The sequence below is a fragment of the Globicephala melas genome, chromosome 6, assembly GCF_963455315.2.
Source record: "Globicephala melas chromosome 6, mGloMel1.2, whole genome shotgun sequence".
In the NCBI taxonomy this organism is placed as follows: Eukaryota; Metazoa; Chordata; class Mammalia; order Artiodactyla; family Delphinidae; genus Globicephala; species Globicephala melas.
In genome coordinates, this window is record NC_083319.1 from 34,810,646 (window position 1) to 34,837,656 (window position 27,011).

Consider the following 27,011-nt stretch of genomic DNA (forward strand, 5'->3'; position numbering starts at 1 on the left):
CTGGAGCTAACCTCGGATCCGGAGACCGTACATCCAATCATTGCTCTACCAGAGCGACCTCGGGCAAGTTCCCGCCCCGACTGGGTCTCCAAGAGCCCATTGGCTGTCGGAGAGCAGGTCTCAGAACACCCCTCCAGCTCGGAACCCGGGCCGGGCCAGGAGCCTACCGGGCCGCGCTAGTCCGGGGCCGAGCAGCCGAGTGCGGGAGCCCCGCGGTGCAGGCCCGGCCAATCAGCGACTGCGAGGCGGGCGGGGTGGAGGCGCCGCGCTAGCTGAGCGGAGTTCCAGGCAGAGGCGCCACTGCTGTGCCAGAGCGGACCATGCCACGCTCACCCGTGCTCTTCCTGCTGCTCCTTCTGCTGCAGCCGCAGCCGGCACCCGGCCTCGGGCTCCGCGGCGCGGGCGGCCATAACCCCGAGTGCGATCCGTGCCGGCCGGAGCGCTGTCCCGAGCCCGCGCGCTGCCCCGCGCCCAGCATCGCTGCGCGCGACGAGTGCGGCTGCTGCGCGCGCTGCCTGGGCGCCGAGGGCGCGAGCTGCGGGGGGTGGGCCGGCGTGCGTTGCGGCCCCGGGCTGGTGTGCGCGAGCCGCGCCGCGGGGGCCGGGCCCGAGGGCACTGGGCTCTGCGTGTGCGCGCAGCGCGGCGCCGTCTGCGGCTCCGACGGCCGCTCGTACCCCAGCGTTTGCGCGCTGCGCCTGCGCGCCCGGCAGGTGCCGCGCGCGCACCCCGGCCACCTGCACAAGGCACGGGACGGACCCTGCGAATTTGGTGAGTCTGGCTTCTGCCCTGCACTACTGGGGCGGGTAAAGAAAGAGGGACCCCGACCCCCTGGGCTATGGGGTGAAGGATCACCCCGTGCGCCGCGATGGACAGCACTGCACGGGCCTCAGTTTTCCCTCGGGTCAGTTTTTCCTTACCTGGCCAGTTACTTAAGGAGGCCGGGGCAGGAATCCACAACCTGTACCCTTCCTTACCAAACCCATGGAGACACCAGCCACCGAGCTGGTCGTAATTTTGATGAGCCTGCTGTCCCTTTTGGTACTTAAGTAATTGCTGGTACAGTTATTTCCAGGCCTGGCATGTTTGCCTCCAGGAGACTGGGAGTTTGGGGAGCAGGGTGTTCCTACTGGAGATGAGGCAAGAAGGCCCCTGTCCCTGGAAACTTGGAAATAATGTGCTGCCCACTGGGGGGTCTGAGGCAGCCCCCGAAGCACAGGAAAGTCACCGCTGGCTGTTCCTGGTTGGGGCTCCCAGTGGAGGAGAGAGCTGGCTGGTGTTTCCCTGGCTGCAGCCTTGGGCTGGTTCCTTCCAGGGGCTGTGTCAGCCCCTGTGGAGCCACTGTAGAGGTTCCTCCACTTCAAACCTTTGTTTCTGCCCTGTGGCATTTAAACAGTCCTGTCTCCTTTCTTCTCGTTCCTGTCACCTGCTTTTACAATCTGCTTTCCTCAGCAGTTAATTCACAGGCAGGTCTCTTTGTTTCCAGACAGGTAACACTTTCACTTCACATGCAGGAGACATGAGAAATGCTGACCAGATCCCAGACTCTAACCTGTGCTGATGGTCTCAGATGATTCCTCCCAGGGCTGGTATTCTGTTCCTAAGAGACAGCTGCCTTGAAGGCATTTAGACCAAATCTGCTGTTATGCAGAGGAAACTGAGACCCATGGGGCAAGGGACTCATCCAGGGTGATCTGTAAAGCCTGGCTAGCTTCTGGGTCCCCGGCACCCTATTCAGTACTGTTTCAGGACAGGACTTGATAGTGTTAAGTCAGGCAGGTGGCGGTTGCCATGGTTACCAGAGTGTGGCCAGATGGCAGATGGAAGCCCCATACCCCTAATTCATTGAAAATTACCAAATGACAAGTAAATGTGACAGCCCCTCCACTCTGATCTGTGGGCTCTGAGCCCACCTCAGGCACAGGCCCTGGGAGTAAAGATGTTCATGGGGCCGAACAGAGGCAATTCAGAAGCTGCTCTTAATGATCCCATTAGTGACAGGCATCGGGCCTCCCCAGAATTTTGCTCTCCTTCCCTACCAGCGATTGTGTCATCAGCCACTATCCAGACCCCGGCACTGTTTCCCCATCTCGTTTTGTCCTGAAATGTTTGTGTGGCCCCCCTGCCCTTGTGTCCTGGTGAAGCATGAAGGTGTGGACGGGGGATCTTTTCCAGCCAGGGAAGGCAGCACCTCATTCTGTGCTGCCCTCAAGCCATCCTTTATCCAGATGACTTGGCAGGAGCACTTTTTAACAATGCCCCTGGGGACCTTGCTTGAAGGGAAACAGACTGTCAGAGCAGCAGCTGTTCTGCTTCAATATTGGTAATAAAATCACCCCTCCTCAGTCCTCACCTGTGCCTTCAAATAAGCAAGCACCTGACTTTAAGGGAATGAGGCCTCTGTAAATATTAGGCTCCCGCAGTGTGGGAAGTGTTCTTACCCATGCCTCTGAGGGGCATTTGGAAACAGTTTTCAGGCTTAAATTCTGACCTTTCCCCCTACTCTCTGAAATGCCCCAAAATGCTATTAATGAGAGTAATCCTTTGATCAACACACATGTATTGAAGACCCACTATGTTCCCACATAAGAATAATTCTTTGCTGTTGGAAATCGCTTTTGCATTCCATCTTCTTCCTTGATTTTTACAACTACCCTGGCCAGGTCTCACTCCCATTTAATAGAAGGGCAAACTGAGGCAGGCAGAAGCGAATTCCCTGGAGCCACATAACTAGTTCCCAGCTGAGGTGGGGCTCCAGCCTGAGTTTTCCTGGCTGTTTTCAGATGGGGCCATGCACCTCTAGCACTCTGGAAGGTGCTGCAAATTGGCTACCCTTGAATCTTCAGGGTTTCTCAGTCTGAATCCACCTTCCTTTTTTCCCCCAAGGCTTGTTGCTGGTTCCTCTGTTTAGCACCAGGTGATGGCTCCTGAGAGGAACAGGTATAGCTTCACAGAAGGGGAGGCACCTGAGAGGAGCCTTGAAGGATGGGTAGAAAATTCCTGGGTTGAGAAGGGGGGATGGGGAGGCACAGCATGAACGAATACAAGGAGGAAGGAGATCCTGGGCCGAGTGTGAACAGTGGACCCGTGGGCAGTACCCAGTGGGATGGTTGGCAGAGGAGATGATACCCAGAGTAGTCTGGGGCAGGCTTATTGCAGGCCTTGAGTGCCATGCTGCAGGGTGACACTTCATTCTCTACTGAGTTATTAGTTCCATTTCTCAACAGTAAGGTGGCATGGCGTTGTTGTTACTGTTATTATCAGTGACAATACTGTAATTGTTATTGTTATCATTACTTTAAAAGGCTGCTTTGGGGGAATTCCCTGGTGGTCCAGTGGTTAGGACTCCAAGCTTCCACTGCAGGGGGCATGGGTTCAATCCCTGTTCGGGGAACTAAGATCCTGCATGCCACGCAGCCAAAAATAAATGAAATAAAATAAAAGGCTGCTTTGTTCCATGTACGCATCCTGTTTGCTAGCATTGGGAGGAGGTTGGGATCCTGCAGAAAGCAGGTTGAGGTCGTGTTTTGAATGCTGCATTAAATAGGAACGGGGTCCCGTGCCAGTGCCCGTGGGGGCACTGAGCCCCTGAAGCTTCAGTGAGCTCTTGAGATCCAAAATCTTAGAAAATTCGCCTCGGTTGAAATTCCAGCTGCACTTAGAAACCTCAGTCTGTGCAAGGCGTGTGTTACCAGGTAACCAGGAGAGGCAGCGAATACCACTTTGTGAGAGGGACAAAGAAGGGGGGGCCTCGTGCTCAAAAGCCTTTCATGCCGAGGGAGGGGGCTTGAGGCATAGGCTGCAGGGAGCCGGATTAAGCTGTTTCTGGTTCCACATCCTCACGTTGACTATTAGCATAAATTGTCAGGGCTGTTCAGTGTGTTGATTATTAAAGTCTTTGGTTGTGTGCTTTTTTCATACGAGCAGATGGGTTCCTGGCGGATGACTTCTGATATTCTTTCCTTCCCGAGCGCCATTAACTTTAAAGAAATCTCAGAGGCATTAAGGAAGATCTTTCATTCCAGCCATCAAAGACACTCAGTTGACGGGGTGGGGGGACAGATCCCCACGCACTTAGCAATATCGATCCCTTTCATTTGTATAGATCCACACGGTTAATAACACAGTCACATTCATTCTCTCCCTTCACCCCGGAGGATGTAGGGCCACAGTCATTATCCTCATTTGCAGATAAGGAGGAAATTGTTAGCAGCTTGCCCAATGGTTAGCGACCAGGCCCCCGGGCATTTGAATTTCCCTTGGTGCTATTTGGCCCACCCCCAGTGCCCACCTGGGTGACTATTCTGTTACCTGATGGGTGGGTTTGTGCCAGCCTAGCATTTCCAGGGCTGTTGCTGACACAAGCAGAAGGAAACAAGTGTTTAGCAAGGAAGAACTAGGGAGACAAAGCTGGCACATTCACAGACCGGGCTGACCAGACACCATCCTCCCTCCTGAAAGCCACATGACTCTTGCCAAAGGCAGGTAGAAAGGAGAGCCCTGGCTCTTCCAGGAGTGTGGCAGCTCGGGCAGCAGCAAGGTGAGAGGCTGCGCCCCGGGCTCGCCAGAGTGAGGGCTCTGGGCCACGGCCTCTGGAGCCTTCAGGCGGGGCCCGACCGGTAGGCCCACTCACCAGAGGTCAGTAGAGGGTCCTGAGCAGGCAGGGCATCTTCGAGGAGACCACCCTTTGGGGTGGCACAACCTGCCGAGTCCTCAGGTCCCTCCGTGGAAGCCTTTTACAGTTGGCAAGAGGTCTTTTTACTGTCCTCACAACAGCCTGTGTAGAGGGCACAGCGGAGAGAATGGACTCCTGTGCCCATTTTAAAGAAGAAACTGGAGTGTGGCAGAGACAGGATTGAACCTGCCTGTGGTAGTCATATGTGGAGGACCCCAGCGCCACACTCGAATGAGCCCTTGGGGACAGTAAGACTGGGAATGTCCTGCCAGGGTTAAGGATACATTGCCCATTTAATGGTATCTTCACAAGAGCTGTTCTCTGGGGTGATTATGGAGAGTTTCATTTCTGTGCACAAAAGAGTAAACATAGCAGGCCTGAGGCTGTTATCCTTAGAAAGCCCTGCTGGCGAGGCTGACCCTTGGCTGGTGTCTGAGAATTTGGATGTGGGGAGGCTTCCCACCGTTTCCAGAACTGATAAGAGTAGCTCACTGTACAAACAGCATGGTTTATGCTGCACACCTGCTTTACTTCTGGGAGTCTGGAATTTTGGTACGTAGGAGGCAGAGGCTGGGGGACTGGACCCCAATAAAAACCCTGGGCACTGAATGTCTAGTGAGCTTCTCTAGTAGAGGGCACGCCACACGTGTTGTCACAAGTCGTTGCTGGGGAATTAGGCACGTCCTGTGTGACTCCACTGGGAGAGGCTCCTCAAAGTGTGCTCCTGGCTTCCCGGGTCTTTGCCCCATGAGCCTCTTTTCCCTCTGCTGAGTTGCTTTGTCTCTGTTTGTTGTAATAAATCCCAGCTGTGAGTAAACTGTGCCGAGTCCTGTGAGTCCTTGTAGCAAATCATTGATCCTGGGACTTATCTTGGGGGCCCCCAACACAATCCCTAAGGAACTCTTTCTTATTCTGGAATGGAGTCCATATGGCTAACAAATGTTTCACTTTAAAAATCCATGTGGGATTAATGGAATCAGCGTGCCTGGGTTTGCATCTTCACTCCTCCAGGTGCTTCACCTTTCTGAGCCTTGGATTTCTCATCTGTAAAGTGGGGCTAAAAGCACCTACTTCACAGAGCTGGTGTGAGGATGAAAGGAGTAGCAGACATGGAACTCCCTGTCATTTCAGGAGAAGGCAGGATGGTGTGGGACAGAGCTCAGAGCTAGACCGCTGGGCTCATAGCCTCACCCAGCTGTTTAAGGCTGGGTAACCCTGGCTAGCTCCCCCATCTGGCAGCTGGGGAGATTGCTGGAAGGATCGAATGGCTTAAGCCTGTAAGCAGAAGGGTGGTATTATTACCATTAATACTATCATGATAATGATGACTGATTGTAAAGAGCTATTATGGATAAAAATATTTTAAATTTAAAATCAGATGTTAAAATTAAAAACAGATTAAGCAACATGAGGACAATTTTCAAGATAACTGAACAATGCTGTATCTTGGGTATGGTGGTGGTTACACGGCGTATGCATTTGCCAAAACTTAGAACTGTATACTAGAAGGAATGAATGTACTGTATGTACATTTAAAAAGAAATCAAAATTTGAACATCACTTTATCACCAAAAGCAGGGGGCTCTTTTGGAAAAGAAGTGCTATTTTCTGCCTTGAAATTAGTGGCAAAGGCAGTATTTCCAAGATGGTCTTTCTTAATTGTAGTTATGGAAAAAGGGGGAAATGCAAAGAGAGAGAAAGATGAAATGTGATTTACTGGCTTATTCATTTAGGCCTGAAAGGGACTGATGAAATCTCATTTAAAATTTATGACTCTACATGAAAGAAAGTAAAGCATGTTGATTGAGTGTCCCTTTGGAATCTACTGAGGGCTTTGGAATAAGATGCAGGTCTGATTGTTCCCACAGTGAGCCATTTGACGACTGGTTTGGGCTCCAAAGGAAGTAATGCTGGCAGGGGGTTGGAATAAATTAGACTTTCTTTGTCATCCATTGCAGATGGGGCTCCGCCAGAGAACAGCAGTGCTGTGGTTCTTTGTAGCGGTCAGCAGGTGGCTGGGTCACATTGGGCAATGTTAGAAGCCTAGAACCTTAGTCCATTCAGGGGACTGGCTACAATCGGGGCTGTGGGTAGCGGTGTGGTGCTTGGAGGGCGTTCAGTTGGTCACAGCTGAAGGAGTGAGCTGATCAGGCTGAGGGGGAAGAAAGCAGCCTGGGGGTGAGGAGGGCAGGGTCTGTATTCAACTCACTGGAAGCCATTTGAGGCACCCAAGGTGCTGTGGGGCTCCTGAGGGCAGCCCTGAGATTAATAGGTGGGAGTTACAGGAGGTGAGTTTTAGCTCCAGGTGAGAACAAGGTTTCTAACCAGCAGAGCCAAGGACGGAAGGACCTGGCTTCATAGGTAGTGAGCTCTCCATCACTGGGGGCATGCAAGTGAAGACTAGATGAGCCCGTCACAGATAGGCACATGCTCTTGGGGAGTTGGGCCCCTCCAGTTTGAGACTCCATAGCTCTAAGACACTTTCCCAGAGATTTTTTGGCACCAGTTTGACAGGGTCTGCCTCCCAGTCTGTCTGGAGGGGTCAGGCCAGTCTCATTTCTGCGCCCCTTCACTCCTTCTCTCCATGCTCTTGCTCCAGCCTTCTGTCTCTCTCCCTTTGTTCTCCTTTTTCATTGCAGCCCCACCTAGGTGGGCGAGGGCCCTTTCTCTCTCCAAGGCTGGCCTGTGGAGGGCTGCAGGGATGTCTGAGTCCCCAGATGAAGCCCCAAGAGTCGTGAACTCTGCATTTTGATGGCCCAAGGGTGAATGTGTTTGCTCTTTTGTCATGCCTTTCTTCGCGGAGTCATCTGTTTAACAGGCCTCCCCTGCCCCCCACTTGCATATTGTGTTAACTCAAACCCTCAGTTTCACACTCATCACGTGGTAAGATCAGCTCAACAGCCCTGTGAAGCAGGGGGTATTATCCCCATCTTACAGACAGCAGACCTGAGCAGAGAGCATACTCCTCACCAAGCCTCCACACTGCGCCTCGCCCAAGACCCCACGGGGACAGCTGCGAGCGTGGGTCCGTGGAGATGAAGCACCTGCACTGCAAGGCAGGCTGGGTTTCAGTAAGTCAAAGCGGGCAGACGCCCTGGTCCTGGACTAGGACACACCCCCAGGCCCTCAGGATGGGGAGCTGGGGGCGCACTCCACGTAGAAGAAAGGCAGGGCAGGGCAGGCAGGTACGCTGAGGGCCGGGCGGAGGGCCTGAAAGCTGAGGCAGTTGGACTTGATTCTTTTAGTTCCAGTGTGAGTAGAGCAGATGCCAGGCACAGGGAGAAGGGCAGAGTGTGGAGTATCAGCTAAGAATGTCTAACTCAAATGCCACATGCTCTCCTGTCCCGCCCAGCGAGCCCACACCCGCCCTGTCCTTTCTGTAGTGTGCTGGCAGCCTAGCACCACACTGCTGGATTCCCTGATTTACCTTTCTCCACGCAGCGAGGCGGTGTCCATGCCTGCAGTTTTATCCTCGGGGATGGGGAGGTGTGTGGAGCCTGTGATATGCAAATGAGCATCTTGAACCGCAGGGGGTCTCAGCAGGGGGTGAGGGCAGCTGTTCTGCATGGCGTTATTCTTTGAAATGCCCTCCATGCGGAAGGAGAAAAGCCCATCTGGTAGAAGACTCTGCCTTGGGTGAAGTGACACCAGCCCCTCCCGGAGCCTGGCGCACTGTCAGTGTAGTTGAGCTGTAAGCAGATGGCAGCTGGGGTCCTGGAAGGGATCCTGGGAGGGAGTGTGATGAGACCACAGACAGACATGCTGGGCGACTTTGAGAAGTCGCCTTTCCTCTCTGGATCCCTGTTTTCCTGTTGGCAGAACAAAGGCAATTTAGGAGGAAACAAGTAGGCATCCTTCCAGGTCTAAGAAAACTCTCTTCTATGATTCCTTGCCTATAAGTGTGTCCTTTCTGTGGGGAGCTCTCATCTGCCCCAACATGCTCTCTGCAGGCAGGGTATCTTAGATGTGGGGGGCTTGATCAGGGTCAAGGCTGTCTTCCCTTGTCTTCTTCTCCCAGCTCCTGTGGTCATCACTCCACCCCGGAGTGTTCACAATGTCACCGGGGCACAGGCATCCCTGTCCTGTGAGGTGAGAGCTGTGCCTGCCCCAGTTGTCACATGGAGGAAGGTATTTATATCCAAGAACTTCTCTGTGTGTGTGTGTTTGGGGGGGGTGGGGTGTATAAATGTTTTTTAAGGGTGTGTGTGTGTTTATATGTGAATTGGAGGATTAAAAAAAAACTTATGTTCCACTCCTCTGCCTCCAGATTTATGCCTCAAAACTTTTACCCCAAACGTCTCCCCAGAGAAGGGGTGTTGCCATTTGCTCCCTCTGCCACTTAGCTGTCCAGGAAGTTCTGCTGTTTATCTAGCCTAGGTCAGCTGGGATGAAGTTAGAGCTTCCTTCACTGGATCTGGGTTTTAGAAAGACTTGGCTGGTGGCAAATGACCCAATCCTATTCCAAAACTAGATCTTTCTGCAGTTCAGTTTTTGAGAGACTGGCATATGTTGTCTCCTTATCTCAACAGCCCTGTGAAAGACAATGAGATTCTGATAGTGGTGGTGTCTACATCTTCGCTGTCCAGCAGGGGGCACTGTCTGTACATACGTTCAGGCTTAGGAAGAAACTGGCATTTAATAGGAATAAGAGATACTAGGGTCAGCCTTCAAGTCAGCAGGAGGGTGAAGACAACGAGGGTGTCTGTGGGGTGGTCCTTATCCAGAAATGCTTTTTCTAAATCACTCCTGGTTTTTCTGTCCTCTGTAGGTCACACGGTCTCCTGAGGGCACCCAGGTGCTGAAGGACCTGCCTGGGGACCACATCAATATAGCTGTCCAGGTGCAAGGGGGCCCTTCTGACCACGCAGCCACGGCCTGGGTTTTGGTGAGTATCTCATTTGTTTAGGATTATTGGCTATTATTGACTGGCCCTTATAAAGCACCTTTTGTATTTCTATAACATGTTACACCTTTCAAATACTCTGATCCATTTCTCCTTGGACGCTACAGTAACTGAGAGGAAAGTAGGCAGGTAGTATAACCCCTGAGAGCAGAAGTGATCTTCAGAGGTAGGCAGAATTATGGCCCCGGAAAGATGTCTATGCTAATCCTTGGAACTGGTGGATATGGTATGTTGTGTGGCAAGAGGGGAATAAGGATGGAATTAAAGTTGTTAATCAGCTGACTTTAATAAAGTTATCCTGGGTTATCTGGGTGGACCCGATATAATCACAGGAGTCCTTTAAATGTGGAAGAGGGAGGCAGGAGAGAGAGCCAGAGAGATGGCAGTGTCAGAAGACATGAACTACTGTTGCTGGCTTTGAAGATGCAAGAGGGAGCCACAGGCCAAGGACTGCAGGCAGCCTCTAGAATGCTTCTCTTAGGGCTTCTAGAAAGAAGGCAACCCTGCTGATACCTTGGGTTTAGCCCACTGAGACCCATTCGGACTTCTGACCTCAAGAACTGTAGATAATAAATTTGTGTTGTCTTAAGCCATTAAACGTGTGGTCATTTGCAACAGCAGCCATAGGAAGCTAATACACTTGCCTGAGACCACATGGCTGATAAAGACGGAAGATGGCAGATTCACACCCTCCTCCAGGGCTCTTCTATGCCACGTGCGGCAGTTTGGCTGAGAAGAGGGAATGCCCTGTGTTTAAAAGGGCGATGGAGTGACGAGATGGGGGCCCGAGTGGGGCTAGTTACCCTACCTCTCAGAGCTTCAGCGTCCACAACCATAAAAAGAGGGCCTTGGACTGGACCATGTCCAGTGACCCTAACAGTCTGTGACTTACCTGTGAGTCTCCTGTAACGTGAGGATAACGATGCTCCGCCTTCAGCCACCATGGGATCAAAATGAGATAGGGTGCACATACCCTCTCCAGTCTGTAGTGACTCACAGTGGAGAGAAGCTGTTATGACGAGAGAAAGCAAGAGAGGAGGGAGCTACCGTGGATCTCCTCTGCAGGGGCGTGAGATGGGCCCTTGAGGGTGTCCTCCTCATTCCACCCCCATCTCGGCCAGCGTGGGCAACTTCTCCACCCAGCTCAGAGACTCAGAATGCAGTTGGGTCCATGGCTTTTTCACATCAAGCATATTCCCCTCCTTTTATTACAAGGAGAGGTGGGGGAAGGTTGTCTCTGGTGTTATTTTGTAAAGGCTGCGTCCGTTGGGAGCATTTGAGGGCTATTCTGTGGTCAGTAGAGTTTTGTTCTTTTAGTTTGCAGTATTTTCCTTGGAATCTATACCTATCACCTTCAATAAAAGGACCAGGTAGCTCACAGTAAAAGGCAGAAATGCAGAGGAAATATTAAAATGAGAGCCAGGATAGAGAGGGTACTGAGAAGGAAGTTTAACTCTTTCTCGGCAGCCGAGGCAAGAAGAGAAATAGAGGGTGAGCTCTGTCTTATTTTGAAAAGGAGTAAGTGTTCAGAATCATTGAGAACTAAATAAGTAATTTTGCTATGCCATATATGACTGTACAAACTTGCCTGTTTAACTTCTAGATCAACCCTCTGAGGAAGGAAGACGAGGGGGTGTACCAGTGCCATTCAGCCAACGCGGTTGGGGAGGCCCAGTCGCACGGCACAGTCACCGTGGTGGATCGGAGCCAGTACAGAGCCGCCCGCTTCCCAGGTCCAGATGACCACATGTGAGGGGGTAATGTGCATGTTCCAAGTCATCTGCAGTATTTGTACACCTGTGTCACGGGAGATTGAGATGAGTCATAAGATGCATAATAAATAAGAAGAAAAATACATGAATCAAGGAAACCAGAGAAATGCAAACCAAGAGTAGGAACATATTACAAAATTGGCAGGTAGACTCTGTGGTATGTTCTACACACGTATCACACTGGGCTTCCCGCTAGGATGCAAAGTCAAGAGCTGTGACTGTTATGGGTGTCCGTCAGGTGAAAAAGACCACCTATTTTTTTCTATTTCTCCAAGTCCGCCCAGTGAGGGTGCTAAGAGAGCAGATGTGGTCACTATGACAGCACCCAGGTGAAAACATGCCCGCAAAGAAGACAGTCTGAGCTTCATGGGTCTATTCCCAGGTTCTTCCTTGTCTGTAGCTCTGCAAGTAGTTAGAGCTTCTAGAAACAGGGAGGAAAATGTAAGGTGTAAAATCGTCAAATAGGAATGCAGTGAGGAGAGGCTCTTAAAGTTGCCCTCCTGATACTTAACTTTTAGTTTTTTATATATGTGTATAGTTATATATATGTATCAAAAAGTCAAGTATCAAGACTTTTTGTCCTGTACACTTGTATGTATACTTCTGTATGTACATATGTGTGTGTATGTATGTTTCATGTTTTAAATATATGTATAATTTATAAGTACATATATTTATATTTTAAAAACAGAAATGATACCAGGGTATGAATATAGTCTACTATAAATGAGTTTTCAAAGGGGTCACAAAGAGCCATGGAATTTTAATACCATTGCCTCAGCCCAGTCCGTGAGTTCCCTCTACAACATGCAGAATTGGCCGGCTATTGCTTGCATACCTCCAGGGACACAGAGCTCACTACCACCAAACAACCATCTGTGGATTTTTCCAATAGTTGAAAGTTTTTCCGCACATTAAGCTGGAATCTGCCTCCCTGAAATGCCCATCCATTGGCCTTACATGTATTTCCTAGACCCCCACAGGCATCTCTGCTCCCACCGGCACCACTCCTGGTTGGGGAGAGATTTAAAGTTAGGGGCATTTCCCCCACCTTCCATCTAACACATAGTTGACTATGACAGGGCAGGCTTTTTTTCTCTAATTCTTGTCCCTCTTTTCTTCTAGGGTCTTAGAAACATTGATTACAGGATGATGGAAAAGTCAAGTCATGGATCTTGTTTGCTTTGTGAAGAATTGGAAGAACTGTGTTTGTAGATAACCGCTTTCGTATGTTTTTAAAAATTAGATGCAAACTAGATTCGTATGCAGATGTAGTTTTTAGCAGGGCAAACATTGGGAAAACGGACTGCATGTAGCCTTTTTATACTTCTGAAATGAATAGCTCTGTGAGAATTCTTTTTTTAACTTCTCCCTCCAAGGGAAGGTCACCTTAGGTATATTTGTAATTCTAAAGGGCTGGACCGAGGTGTGTGTCAGCTGTGACTCTTTACCTCATTTGTCTAGGGCTGATTAGTGACTTAGTATGTGTTGTAGGAAGAGGGGGGAGGGTCCTGCTGTCCTCTGCCTGACCTCTCTAACTTTGCTGTGTGAACTGGGTAGGTCCCTCCCTCTCTGAGCCTTGTTCTCTTCAGCTGTGAATGTGGTATTTGGACTGGATGTTACCCATGTCCCTTCAAACACTGCCATCCTGGAGTAAGACGGTCCTACAGAAAAAATATGGGAAGTGTAGTCTTAGCAATAATATTCCCTCAAAAACAAATGCCATTGCTTCATATGAAGGTGTGGATAGCTGCTATTCCTGCTGCTTTCCCATTTTAAAGAGACTCAGTCCTAGACGGAAACTTAGCCAGACTCGGGGGCCCCTTGGCTGGGCATCTGGGGACCAAGATGTCCACTTATTAACAGGCCCAGCATTCTCTAACCAAGCTGGCAGTGGAGACCTGGCTTTTGGACATCAAATTGTAAAAATGGGGTTAACTGCTCTCTCTGGGCTGTGGAATTAGAGTGTAGTAGAATACATTTTACTTAGAGATGTTTTGACCTTAACCAGAAATAAAGCTTTCTTTCTTTTCTTTTAATCAAGAAAGAAAAAAGGAGAATATTTAATATCTGGCCTAAAAAAATAGACCCCCTAGGGGACTAAAATTTTTTAAAATCAGAATTGAGATCTCACATATGGATAGTTGTTAAATTTCAAGAAACACTGTCCTGTCTGTGGTCACTTCCCATCTCTGGGACGGCAGGCAGGATAAGCATTAATGTCCCTCCCCCTTTACAGATGAAGAAAACCAGGCTCCGAGAGTAAAGCGCTTGCCTGAGGCCTGAAAGCCTCTGAGAAGGACAGGAGCTGAGGGCATCTGGTCCTCTTTGGCACCCTTTCCACTCCATGGTGCTGCTTCTCAGAAAAATCTCGTAACTATGGAAAGGAAGATGCTGCCATTTCCACAGGTTTCAGGGATTCTCCTTAAGGTCCATCTCAACTTTTAAAGCAACACTCTCAAGCCACTCACACTGGGCGTTGCATTTTGGAGTCCTTTCTGGAATTGCATTTTCTGCCTTTAAGCCTGGCTGTTCCACATCTGAAATGCTGGGGTGGCATCACCCTGACGTACATAGCAGGAGGGTGGCCCAGGAATCCAGAAACATGAGGTCCATTTGGGAATTCACCCCTATCTTTCTGGGTGACCCTGAGAAAGTCCCCTTCACTTTCTGGACCTCAATTCCTCATTTGAATAAGGGAACGAAACTAGATGGGTGGTTTTCAAACTTTAAAAACATTGGAACCCCTTCTTCAAATAAAGTCAAAATTGAACCTGATCAAAAGGGAAGCTGTCCTTGTCTGTTGGAGGTTGGGCCTTCCAGGGGATCTGCTCACGTCCCCTCCCTACTAGGCTCCCCCAAACCCCACGGCAGTGATTTCCGTATCCAAGTCTGCAGTTAACTCCTCTGTGATTTGAGTGGTTGGGAGATGGCTTGGGAAGAGACTTAGTGAAACCATGTCAGAGGAATAGGGAACTGTAGAGAAGGTAGTAGAACAACATCATGCATCTGCTAATAAGCACATTCAGCAAAATCAGTTGAATCACCTCACATTTGCCCAGTCAAATCTGGAGAGCTGGATGTGGACCCAAAGAGCAGGGTAGATGGAGCCCCGGGGTGACAGGGCTGAGCATCAAGCCCGCAGGAGGCTGGGTGTAGCCTCGTAATGATGTACAAACAATAATAATAATAAATGTTACACTGTCTGAAGTTTTCACCAAAACCAAAAAGGCAGGTTAGCATGATTGTTCCAACCTAATGACTTTTCAACTGCGAGAGCCCCAAGACCTCTCAGAGGCTAAGCGAATGTGTGCTGTGGCTTTTATCATTTGGAAACATGATGCCCTCAGAGCCTATGTTTTCTACCCTATTTTCATAGATGTGATGATGTCACAGGACCCCTGCACTCTGAAAATAAACGTTTTTAGGGACAGTCTTTGTGGTCTCTGTCCTTGGAACGCTGCTGTAGGTGGGCCCAGGTACCACTGATACTTCTCCATCATCCCTTATGCATCTTTCCCTTCTTTCGCTTGCCCACATCAACTACTGTCATCCGAATTGTCCTTACCTCTCACACCTGAGCTGTGGTTACTGTCGTACCTGGTCACCCTGCTTGCAATTTTTAACCAGCCCTAACTAATCATCTACTGCCAGCCTGATCCTTCTAACTCCCTCTGAACTGGTGTCTCCCACTGTATAAGCATTCTACTGTTACCCCACATGCACACGGAACAGCATTCTCCAGAGGCCAGAGGGTGCAGACACTGGCAATATGAAGGTATGTGGGACCTGGGCCCTGCACTCAGGTGAGACTTGAGTGGGGATGAGTGGGACAAGGTTGCCATCCTGCCACACAGCACAAGGTGTCTGCTTTGTGATCAGAGTAGGGGGAGATCAAGGAAGACTTCCTGGAAGAGGAGAGCCATCTGAGCTGGGGATTGAAGTGATGTGGGAGATTCCAGGCTAGGGAAGTAGCACGTAAAAGGAGCAGGGGTGGAGAAGTGCAGTGTAGTTTGTGCATGGGGAGTAGTGACCAGTTGTGGCTGAGAGCTCTAGTGGCAGGTAATGGGGTAGTTTTTGGCCACACCCCTAACTGCCACCAGAAGAGGTTGGACTTGATGCTATAAGAGGTGGGCCTGAATCTCAGTCTTCTGTTGTCAACTGGGTTATAACTAGGCTTGAGGAAGATAATCCAAAAGCTAGTGTTCAATCCCAAAGGTATCCACTTTCCACCTTAAACAAGAAAGGGTAGTTTTTAGTCAAAATGGATTTTTTTCTTCAAGTTTTAGGGTGAAATTAATCCCATGTCTTTAAAAAACACTGCCCTCTCCGTTCCTCCAGAGGTGGATGATGCAGGAAAGATTAATAAGAATGAGCAAACCAGCTGACAGTGAACAGTCTCCCATAATAAATTTCCTCATCCCCAGCCTTCGCCAGAGCCTCTTGAACATTAAATCAGAGAATGATTATTATGTGATATTTTAATTAATTAAGGGAAACTAAAGTGCCCTGGTGTCTGCAGCTGAATAATGAATTCAGAGCGTAGGGAGCCCATCATCCAGGGCAGAAGTGGCTACACTTGCCCACTCTCAGCTCAAGCTGACACCTCTCTCCTGGAGCCTGAACTTTTTTACAGTCATGACTGCCTCTGAGTTCAGCATTGACTGCACCTGTGTCTCCTTTCACTATGGCTGTCTCTTTGTTATCCTAAATCTCCCCCATGATATTAGGGAGTGGTTGGATGTCAGGGGAAGAGTAAAAATCATTAATGCTAGGGGATGGGAGGCAGGGAGCAGAAGCTTTTCTCACCTCCATTGGTAAATCCACCCACCACACGCATCTACAGAGCACCTACTGGGCGCCAGGCACTGCTTGGTGCTGAGGGATCTACTGTTGCTCACAGCCCCCGGAGTAGCAGCCCTGGTGCAGAGAGCTGGACCTGTCTCTGCTACTGAAGGTGCTGCAGTCATCCCTGGGATAGAGTAGGCATTACATTTGGAGTTGAAAGACCCGGAACCAAGGTCAAACCCTGCCATGGTTTGTGGGTCTGAGGCACTTGCCTCTACTCTAGGAGCCTTCATTTCCTCATCAGTCCAGGCAGGTCAGCATCACTGCCCTGTCCTGCTGCCCTGAGGATCCCATGCATGAACGGACATGCACCATCCACTCTCTAGGGGATACTGAGGGCTGTGAGCTGAGTGGCAAGGACACAGGGAGTCAGATCAGACATGCTGGTGGTCTGCGCGAAACACAGCCTAGTGGGACAGAAAATCAGACCTGTGATAACGAACAAGAGCTTCCACAAGGCAAGACTAAAGGAAGGGTGGGTGCTATGAGCTCAAAGGGGCCAGAGATGACTTGATTGCGATGGTCAGAGAAAGCGTCCTGGAGGAGGTAGGTCCCCAACAAGGCTCCAAGACAATGGGCTGAATTTGGAGAGGAAAGAAGGAAGGAGAAAGAAACAGCATTGAGTAAGGCTGGAAGGTAGGAGTGAACAGCCCACAAGAGGATTAAGCTTTAAAAGCATCTTTGTAAGACACACTCTAACCATTGTGCACAACTGCAAGGAGGTGCTTCTGTGTGCCAGAGCGAGCTGTCCTCCAAAACTTGAGGACAACATGGAAATGTCCCCATAACTACGTTTCCGCTTCCTTCTGCACCTCAGTTGGGTCAGATGGTTTTTGCCAACGGCTGGGCATGGAAGCAGTGCATTCCACGACAATGCCAGGGCCTTAAGAAGTAGCTGTGCCTTTTCTGTGCTTTCTTCCCCATCTAACAGGGGACGTGAGGTCTCTAAGGCCCCATGCAGCAGGTTTTCACCTGGGCCTGTGGACTCATAGGAATTCTATAGATGACTGCATGGGGTCTATGAGCCCCTTGAAAGTGTGCCAGATTTTGTGTGGATGTGCATGTGTGTATTTATTTCTGGTGAAAAAAATTAGCTTTCACTAGCGTCTCAAAGGAATACGTAACATAAAAATGGTCAAGAAGTACTGTAGACAGTGGAGCCAAGATGGAAGGAACCTGTGTTTCTGAATCTCCACATGGAGGACAAGTGCTGATTAACCACACCTGCATTAGATTATTATCTAATAAGCAAGAAATAAGGCACTGTTGTGTTGAACCCTGAAAACTTGGGGGTTTATTTGTTGTGGCACCTAATGTTACCCTGATACATGTGGGAAAAGCATTTGGTTGGGGGCAAGAGACCTGTAATCCAGGCCACGCTCTGACCCCACTGAGTTCCTTGGCCTTGGACGGTCACTCGGTCCACTCTAGTTAAGTGAATGGGGAGGCTAGGGGCTCTCAAAGGCCCTCACAATGTGCCTTCCTGCTTTCCTTCCAAGGTCTTCCAATCTAGGGTTAATGTACAGATCACTGGGGCTTGGGGGGATTAAGTGGTGCTCTCAACACACAGCAGTCTGGCTTCTGCCCCCACCCATTCACACAACCTGCCCTTACCGAGGTCTCCAGGGAGCCCCATGGCTTCAGCCTCCTCTTACTTGATCTCTTGGAAACACTTGATTCCACCCATGGCTCCCTCCCGTTCCCACCTTCCTTGGCTTCTTGACTCCTCTCTCCCAGGTTCTCCTGCTTTTCCTTAGTGCCTTTCACAGAATTCTCATCCTCCACCCGCCCCTTGATGTCAGCATCATCAAGATCAAGCTATCCTTGCCCTCCCTGCAATCTGCTGAAAACACAGCAGACCCAGTGATCCTTTTAAAATATGTCAGATCGCATTACAGCCCTGTTCCCCTTCTGGTTCCTTCACGGTTCAGAGTAAAGGCCCCAGTCGGCACAGTGGCCTTCAAAGCTCTCACCATCTGCCCCTCCCCCAGCCCGGCCTTTTCTCTGTCCTTGTCTCTCCCCACTGCTTGCTCCATCCAGCTCCCTGGACACCTCAGGTGTGCTTCAGCCCCCAGACCTTTGCATCTGCCATTTCCACACCTCTTTCAGTCCTTTGTCATCTCTTCAGTGAGACCTTTGTTAAGTGATGGACCTCTTCAGATGGTCTATCACTTATTGAAGATAACAATTCCTACCCCACCCCACCCATATTCCCTATTCCCCTTCCCAGCAGGACCTTTCTCCCTAATAACCTTAACCATCTGACAGACTAAATATTTCATTTATTTTGCTTATGGTCAGCCTCCCCCTGATGGGGAGGATGTGCAGGACTTTAGTTCCCTGCTGTATCGTCAGCACCAACAATACTGCCCAGCACATAGCCAGCACTCAATGAAGTGTGCTGAATAAACAAACAAATAGATAAATAAACTCACTACCTTGTCCCCAAACCTGCTCCTCCAGCTAGGTTCCCTTTCCCAGTGGGGGCACAATCACCCACTTTGTTATCCCAGCAAGGAATTCAGGGTCACCCTAACTTTCACTCTCCTCTTGCAAGCAGTCTGTCACCACACCCCAAAGCCCACCTCTTGGCTCTCAGGATCTCCCACCCACCCTCACACCTGGTTCAGGTCAGCATCCCTGGCATAGGCAGCAGTGTCCCGAGTGGGCTCCCACACCAAGCTGACCCCTCAACCTATCCTGCACATTGAAGCAGAGCCAGCTTTAGGAACCAAAATATGACCCAATCACTTTCCCTTGAAACCCTCGTGGCTGGACAACACGCGGCCTTCCTCGCAGGGGTAAGGGCCCTTCCCCATCCAGTCCCTGCCTCCTCTCAGGTCTCTCCCTTCCTCACACCATTCCTTGCACCCTCCGTGCTCTCTCACAGACTCCATGCCCTTTCCTCTCCCAGGAATACCCTTCCTGCATCCCTGTGCCAGATTACCTCCTTTTCATGCTGCAGAGTCCCATGCTCCTGCCATTGGGCCTTTCCCTTGGGCTGAGCTGGGTGCAGAAGGCAGTCAGAAGACCTGAATTTGAGTCCTGGCTCCACTTACTAGCTGAACATGGCTGGGCTTCCATGTTTATTTATCAAGCATGGAATGATAATAATAAGTGCCTTGAGGGTAATCAGAAGCATTAAATGATATAACAAACATTATTGTAGGTGCTTTACAAACATTGTGGGTGCTTAATATTATTTCTTTCTGTGAGCTTACAGTCTCTGTACTTCTACTTATCACAGCTTATCACTTTTCACTAAAACTTATCACTTTTCACCTTGGTCTGTAATTATCCCCCTGCCAGACCATGAGCCCCTGCAGGGCAGGGACGGCCTCATTCAATTCTGTTTCCCTACAACTTGCCTAGAGCCAGCACCTTAGCCTTCAAATTAATTAACAAAGTGGCCACCAGAGGGCAGCCTCACACCCAGAATACAGCCAACTCAAGCTGAGGTTCTTAAGTGGCCTGGCATCTGGGTGATGGAGCAGCAGCCTGACCGCTCCAGCAAAGGGGTTGGGTGTTTGGGATTGTTTGGCATTGCTGTGGGCTCTCCAGGCTTCGGGGTTTGATTATATGTGCTCTTAGTTTGCCTCCCCCTCCCCTGTCTCCTGGACCCAATTCCAAAGTGCGTGTTGCTCAGAAGGGGGGGTCCCCCATACCAACAAGCAATTCTCAGACACAAGCAGGTAGTAGAACTCAACTCAATTCTGACACTACCCAGAGACAGATAGATAGATACCCAAATCCCATTTAGGGGTCAGTCTTACTAGACTGTTGTCGTCCGTCCGTCCGTCGTCGTCGTCGCTCCACCCCCCCCTTCAGATGCCAGCCACAAGTCCACCTGTGCTTCTGATGGACAAGGCCCAAAAGTCACTTCATTAACATAACGAAAAACACCTTTATCACTCTCATCACTTAGGAAATTCCAAGGGTTTTAGGAGCCGTGCCAGAAATGCATGAAGACCAAATATATATGTCTCATTATAAATCACAGTATCACACCTTCCTCCTGGCCCATAGTGTAGGCACATGGGAAAATTACTCCAAATGAGCTGCATACAAAACCTCTCAGCTTCTCTTTCCTCCTCTGAATAAAAGGGTAACCCCACTGCCTACTTGATAGGATTATTGTGAGACTTCAAAGGCATGTAAGGCATAGAGACTGACAAACTAAGTGCTTGGTATAAGTTTGTCGAATGGGTAGATGCCCCGGAATTGCAACGTCTATGACCAAGTGAAGTCATCATGCAGGCAGTGTCCACGCTCAGTAATGATGCCCCGTTCAGCCTCCCTGCTCACACTTTCCCACATTCAGAGCAATGGTGATGAGAACAGAGGGATTTTGGGGGCTGAGCTGATTGGGAATCTGACCTATTTGACTCCTCAGTCTCAGAATCTTAGGGACTGAAATGAGGGACCTAGAAGATTATCCTTTTCCAGTCCCACCCCATACTGGGACACCCTCTACAAAACTCTTTGGTTTAGAAATTTTTTTTTTAATTTACTTATTTTTTACTTATTTACTTTTGGCTGTGTTGGGTCTTGGTTGCTGTGCGCGGGCTTTCTCTAGTTGTGGCGAGCAGGGGCTACTCTTCATTGCGGTGCACAGGCTTCTCATTGCGGTGGCTTCTCTTGTTGTGGAGCACAGGCTCTAGGCATGCAGACTTCAGTAGTTGTGGCACAAGGGCTCAGTAGTTGTGGCTCGCGGGCTCAGTAGATGCAGCACGCAGGCCCTAGAGCACAGGCTCAGTAGTTGTGGCACACGGGCTCAGCAGTTGTGGCCCGTGGGCTCTAGAGCGTAGGCTCAGTAGCTGTGGCGCACGGGCTTTGTTGCTCCGCGGCATGTGGGATCTTCCCGGACCAGGGCTTGAACCCATGTCCCTTGCACGGGCAGGCGGATTCTTAACCGCCGCACCACCAGGGAAGTCCGGTTTAGAAGTATTGAGAAGCAAATGAGGAATGAATTTGTTAAAACATTGAGATGTTGGAAAGTGCCAATAGCCTCCAAGAAAACTAGGTAAAATGTGCACTTTGCGGGGCAGTCAGGGTCACCCCAGCCTTAGACAAATGGTGTAGAAAGGAGATCCTAGGAAGGCGAGATGAAGGGACCAAACAGACCCTGAGTCTTCAGGAAGCAGTTTCAGGCCAACTCCAAGGTAAGATACTGAACAAAATCGTTTCAATGCCTAGGTGAGATAATGGGGTGTTAAAGAGATGACGGGGTGGGCGGGTGCATTCACAAGGCTGAGTGGACCTAAAAGTATGGTGAGTCATGAGCAGCATGGTCTAGAAAGATGGAAGACAAGGAGAGAGAGGATCAGCATTCTGCTTCTGAATCGGGGTCTGGCTGACCTGGTCTCACTCCCATCAGCTGCGGAATGGAGTTGTGAGACTAACAACAAACAAACTGAACTCTCAGGTTTGAAATTCCCCAAACCCTAGCGTGTCAGGATGGCCCTGACGCTGAGCTTGGCTTGAGGGCTGGTGTGTATTGGTGAGGGTTGGAGGGACAATGCCAGCAGAAGCCTTGAAATGAGAGCTGAAATAAACTGGTTTTAGGCAGGACCCAGCACTTTTCTCTGTGGGTCTTAAAGTTGCACATTGTCACTCAGGTGAGAGAAAACAAAATCAAAACTAGAAATATTATGGAGGGGACTTCTGACTATCGGGGTCCCTTCCATCCCCAAGACTCTGTAAAATGTTCAGCAGCAAAAGAATATTGATACAAAATTGATTTGCAAACAGAATGTGTGAGTTTAATTTTTAACTGAAATTAATTCACATATAAAATTCACCCTTTTAAAGTATGTAATTCAGCGCGTTTTGGTATATTCACAAAGTTGTACAACCATCAACACTAACTCCAGAACATTTCAAAACCTCCCCAAAAGAAATCCTATAGCCATTAGCAGCTATTCCCCATTCCCTCCTCCCCCAGCCCCTGGCAACCACTAGTATACTTTCTGTCTCTATGGACTTGCTTATTCTGGATATTTCATATAAATGGAATCATACAATATGTGGCCTTGTACGTCTGGTTTCTTTCACTTAGCATAATGCTTTCAAGGTTCACCCACGTTGTAGCATGTGTCAGTACTTCTTTCCTTTTTAAGGCTGAACAGTATAAGAAATATTCCATAGAAACATTTTGTTTATCCACTCATTAGTTGATGGACATTAGAGCTGTTTGAGCTTATTTTATTTATTTTTTATTAATTTATTTATTTATGGCTGTGTTGGGTCTTTGTTTCTGTGCGAGGGCTTTCTCTAGTTGCGGCAAGCTGGGGCCACTCTTCATCGCAGTGCACAGGCCTCTCACTATTGCGGCCTCTCTTGTTGCGGAGCACAGGCTCCAGACGCGCAGGCTCAGTAGTTGTGGCACACGGGCTTAGTTGCTCCACGGCATGTGGGATCTTCCCAGACCAGGGCTCGAACCCGTGTCCCCTGCATCGGCAGGCAGACTCTCAACCACAGCGGCACCAAGGAAGCCCCTGTTTGAGCTTATTTTAAGTGAATGGTTATATAAATGCATTTTCTGTCTACCTCTTCCCTCAAATTAAGGACAATCAGTAGCAAAATGAAGCAATGCAAGCAAGCAAACCAGTCAGCAACTGGTACTTAGAAAAAGAAAAGCAGCCTTGATTTTTAGGGTACGTCACTGAAGAAGGGGGCCAAGATTATGGGGTCTAGCTTAAAACTCCTAATGCCTTCCAATCCCATGTCTGAGATGAGTCTACCCACTAAGACATCAGTTAATCCACCGGGAAGTCCTTGGATCAGTAAGAAGAACTGAGAGCCATGGTCTGGATCAGTGTTTCTTAATCTGTCTTTCAGAGACTCCTAAGGTTTCATGGAAGTAACACAGGGCCACCAAGGGGGCTGGAGTGCAGGTGGACAGGGCTCTGAGCCCAGCCCCCATCCCTGCTTTAACTAGAGCAGCTCTCATTTTAATTGCTTTATTTGTTGAGGTTCCTCTAAGTGTTCATCTGGAACAAATAAAGGGGGTCCGTGGCTAAAAAACTGTTTGGCAACCACTGGTAGGTGGTTTTGGCATCCTGGGACTAGAGTTGGCGCTCCCTGGCAGCCGTTCTTACGAGTTCTTCTGAGGAACCTTGATGGTGACTGTCTTCACCTCTGTGTAGGCCTTAAGCCCATCCTCCCCCAGCTCCCTCCCATTGCCAGATTCCTTAAAGCCTCCAAATGGCGTGTGGCAGGTGACAACGTTGTAGGTGTTTACCCACACCGTCCCAGCTTGGAGCGCCTGTGTGAAGTACATGGCTTTGTCCAGGTCCCGGGTGAACACAGCAGCAGCCAAGCCGTACCTGGTGCTGTTGGCCCTCTCCACCACCTCCTCCACCTTCCTGAACTTGAACAGAGGCTGCACAGGCCCGAAGATCTCTTCCTTGGCAATCCTCATGTCATCCTGCACACCACCAAAGACCGTGGGCTTGATGAAGAAGCCTCGCTCTCCAAAACGCTCCCCACCGCACAGAAGTTTTGCCCCCTCCTTCTGGCCAAGCTGGATGTAGCCCAGGATTCGTTCAAACTGTTCCTTGTCCACCTGGGGCCCCTGCTGGGTGTCCAGCTCAAAGGGGTTCCCAACTTTCCTCTGCTTAGCTTTTTCCACAGTTCTCTCGAGAAACTCATCATAGATGGATTCTTCAACGAAGGTCCGGGAACCGGCACAGCAGCACTGACCCATGTTGAAGAACAGGGCTTCGTGGCACTGCTCCACGGCGTGGTCCATGTCGGCATCGGCCAACACAATGCTCGGGCTCTTCCCACCCAGCTCCAGGGTGACTCTCTTGAGGTTGGAATCGCCGGCCGCCTTCTGGATCAGGTGGCCCACCTCGGTGGAGCCAGTGAAGGCAACTTTGTCGATATCCATGTGATGGGCAATGGCCGCTCCTGCTGTTGGGCCATAGCCTGTGACGACGTTTACCACCCCAGGGGGAAAGCCCGCCTCTTTGACGAGGGAGGCCAAGTACAGGGCAGAAAGGGGGGTCTGCTCTGCCACCTTCATGACCACAGTGTTGCCCGTGGCAAGTGCCGGGGCCAGCTTCCAGCCCTGCATGACCAAGGGGAAGTTCCACGGGATTATCTGGCCACAGACGCCAATAGGCTCGTGCCGGGTGAAGCAGAAATGCTCGCCATCCATGGGGATGGTCTTGCCATGCCACTTGTCAGCCCAGCCAGCAAAGTACCGGTATACCTTGATGACCTCATCCAGGTCCAAGAAATAAGACTCCTGGAAAGGCTTCCCATTGTCCAGGGTCTCCAGTGAGGCCAAGTAGACACGATCCCGCTCCACTAGGTCAGCCAGGCGGGTCAGCAGCCGGCCCCGCTCTGAGGCATCCATCCGGCGCCATGGAGACCCCAGCTGGAAGGCCTCCCGGGCTGCTTTCACTGCCCGATCCACGTCAGCCCGGTCCCCTTCAGCCACGTGGCCGATGACCTCCCCCGTGGCAGGGTTGACTGTTGGGAAGGTCTTCTTGCTGGCCGCATCTTGCCACTCATTGTTGATGAACAGCTGGTTGTAGCGGATGTCAGGGTTCAGGATGGGGCTGGGGAGGGCTGCTGCTGAGGAGTATGGGGTGGCCAGACGGCGCAGGCAAAAGAGCCGGGGCACCAGGAAGCGCAGCATGCTGAGTACTCTGGAGAGCGACAGGAGCCAGGGTGAACACGGAGAGGGAAGCAGGGGTCCCCCAAAGGCCCAACAGCTCAGATGTTCCAAGATTCTAGCATAAAGGGGTGTCACCTCTGAAAACATGGATCATAAGGGCTACAGAAGCCCTGAAGAACTCTCTGGTTCAATTCTGTCATGTCCGATCTAGCCTCTTGCTCACTCCTTCACCTCTTCTGGGTCTTCGCTCAAATGTCACCTTCTTAGTAAGGCCTTCCCTGAGCACCCTTTATAAAACTGCAACTTTCCTCAGCCCCAGGACTCTCTCTCCCCCATACTGTGCTCTATCTTCCCCCATCTGACATACCAAATAGTATATGTACATGCTTCTGTGTTTATTGTCTGCCTCTCCCCAACAAAATGGGCTCCATGAGGGCAGGGACTTTTTTTCCTGTTTCATTCATTGCTATGTCCCTGATACCTAGAATTACGTTGGCTACAGAGTAGCTGCTCAGTGGGTAGTTATTAAATGACAGACAGAGGAAACATCAAAGTATCCACAAAGGCTGTTTACTAAGGCTGTTTAACTGACCTACGGGTAGAGTAAAACCCCAAGGGACTCAGAGCCAGAGTTGTTGAATGCTGAATGGGGTCGTGCATATGAAAAGCCTGGCACGCCCACCCAGGTCATCGGAGCTGGCGGCACCCTCAGAAACCAGCCCAGCCCAGTCCCCCCGGGGGACTGGCTTCAGCTTTCCCAGGAGTGCAGTGAGTCCGGCAGCTGGAAAGAAGGCTCTGTTTACTCTTGCCTACAACTCTGAAAACAGTGTAGACTTTATTAAAACAACTATAACATTTAAACAGTCTATATAATTTATTCAATGTAATTTAAATGGTATATACATTTCCTAGATTCATTAAAGCAGTTACTCTCCAGCTAGGACATCAATCCCTCCACTCCTGCTGTCTCTCTTGAGCCTTACCCCACCAGCCCCCAAAAGGAATTGCACCTGCCCTACCCCAGCACACACACCCTCTGCCACTGGGGAGGGAAAGGAGCAGAGAACTCATCCAGGAAAACAAGACCCCAGCCAGGTCCCTGGCCCCACGCAAATCAGTGCTGCCCAGGAAGCCATCCCTTGGGAAGAAGCTGAGCCAGCAGAACTGTCAGGGGTGCACACAGGTCCACTCTGCTCAGGACTCTGCCCCATGCTGGGACAGAAGCAGCCTTGGGTCCAACAGGCCTGGGTCTGAGGAAAGAGGGGTCCCAGGGGAGGTCAGGATAAGGGGGATGCGGGGTCACTAATCCATGGGGTGGTGGTGCAAGGGTTCAAATGGCAGGAGGGGTGGTCACAGACCAAGGCTGGCAAGCCTGCTTTCATGCCCAGCCAAGGCTGTTTCTACTCTAGAGCCTACGTGGGGTGTGCATTGGGCCTCCACCTGCATACGGGAAGAGGACTGCTCAAAGCACACCATGCTTTGCAGTTTCTAGGCCACCTTCTCAGTAGTTAACTCACCGAGGCTTCCAGCAGCCCTGATGACCCTCATTATGGAAGAAAGCTGGGGATCAGAGAGGTTCTGGGACTCACTGAGGACACACAGCAATTAAGAATAGGTGCCTCAGGCTGGATTCCCACAGCCCTAGCTTTGTGTTTCTTCCGTACTACGGACAGTTTCTTACAGTTCCCACTATTAGCGCCCAATGTGCCAAGGACCGGACCTTCTGGGTCATCGAGGACCGGGTGGCTCCCACCTCACCCTTTCTGCGGGGAGGGAGTGCGTGTCCTGGCCTCTCGGCTACCAGTCAGGGGCCCAGTAGGCCCGGTGGGCGGGAGCGATGAGGCCGAGCTAACCCGGAAGATTTCGAGGGTGTGAGTCCACGGGGCGATAAGGCGCCACCCCGATACCCGGGTGCGCAAGGAGGGGTGGGAAGCGTGAAGAGGTTCCTACAGTGCACGCCTCCGGGGCAGAAAGGCCGGCCCCCACGTGGGGAAGCCGAGACCCAGAGAGGAAGTCTCCACTGCAGGAAGGGGAGCTGCGGCCTGCCCGGGGGGCCGAGTGGGAAGGGCACCAGTTACCTGCAGCAGGTTGGCGCTCGCGCTCCGGTGCAGGTTCGGATTCTCACAGGTCTAGCCTGGTCTCTAGCGGGGAGATTGCCGCAGGCCCCGCCTCCGCGCAGTGGCGGGG

The 27,011-nt window shown here is 50.5% G+C and overlaps 3 protein-coding genes across 5 annotated transcripts in view; 1 reads left to right on the top strand and 2 right to left on the bottom strand.

Moving 5' to 3' along the window:
* LOC115838658 (stimulated by retinoic acid gene 6 protein-like) overlaps nucleotides 1-488 on the bottom strand; it is a 72,677-nt gene extending 72,189 nt beyond the window's left edge. For both annotated transcript variants that reach the window (XR_009564280.1, XM_060300729.1), the window contains exon 1: nucleotides 1-488. Coding sequence is in view for 1 of the 2 variants with exons in the window: in XM_060300729.1 (XP_060156712.1) it covers nucleotides 1-41 (41 nt within the window). In the remaining variant the exon portion in view is untranslated.
* Nucleotides 112-14,783, top strand: IGFBPL1 (insulin like growth factor binding protein like 1). Its single transcript, XM_030829770.2, has 5 exons — nucleotides 112-768; nucleotides 8,691-8,800; nucleotides 9,441-9,557; nucleotides 11,179-11,332; nucleotides 12,473-14,783. Exons 1-4 carry the CDS (start codon nucleotides 321-323, stop codon nucleotides 11,326-11,328), a joined length of 825 nt encoding a protein of 274 aa, XP_030685630.1. The 5' UTR covers nucleotides 112-320; the 3' UTR covers nucleotides 11,329-11,332; nucleotides 12,473-14,783.
* Nucleotides 2,377-27,011, bottom strand: ALDH1B1 (aldehyde dehydrogenase 1 family member B1). Of its 2 annotated transcripts, XR_011377533.1 has the most exons (4): nucleotides 26,903-27,011; nucleotides 11,164-11,372; nucleotides 10,468-10,558; nucleotides 2,377-8,481 (listed from the first exon to the last, which is right to left on the bottom strand). XR_011377533.1 is itself a non-coding variant. In XM_030884301.2 (2 exons), the coding sequence occupies exon 2, from the start codon at nucleotides 24,843-24,845 to the stop codon at nucleotides 23,292-23,294; it is 1,554 nt and encodes a 517-aa protein (XP_030740161.2). In that variant the 5' UTR covers nucleotides 24,846-24,855; nucleotides 26,903-26,989; the 3' UTR covers nucleotides 22,002-23,291. The 2 variants fall into 2 exon arrangements, 1 of the variants encoding a protein (XP_030740161.2); XM_030884301.2 differs by lacking the exons at nucleotides 2,377-8,481; nucleotides 10,468-10,558; nucleotides 11,164-11,372 and adding an exon at nucleotides 22,002-24,855 and having other exon boundaries at nucleotides 26,903-26,989.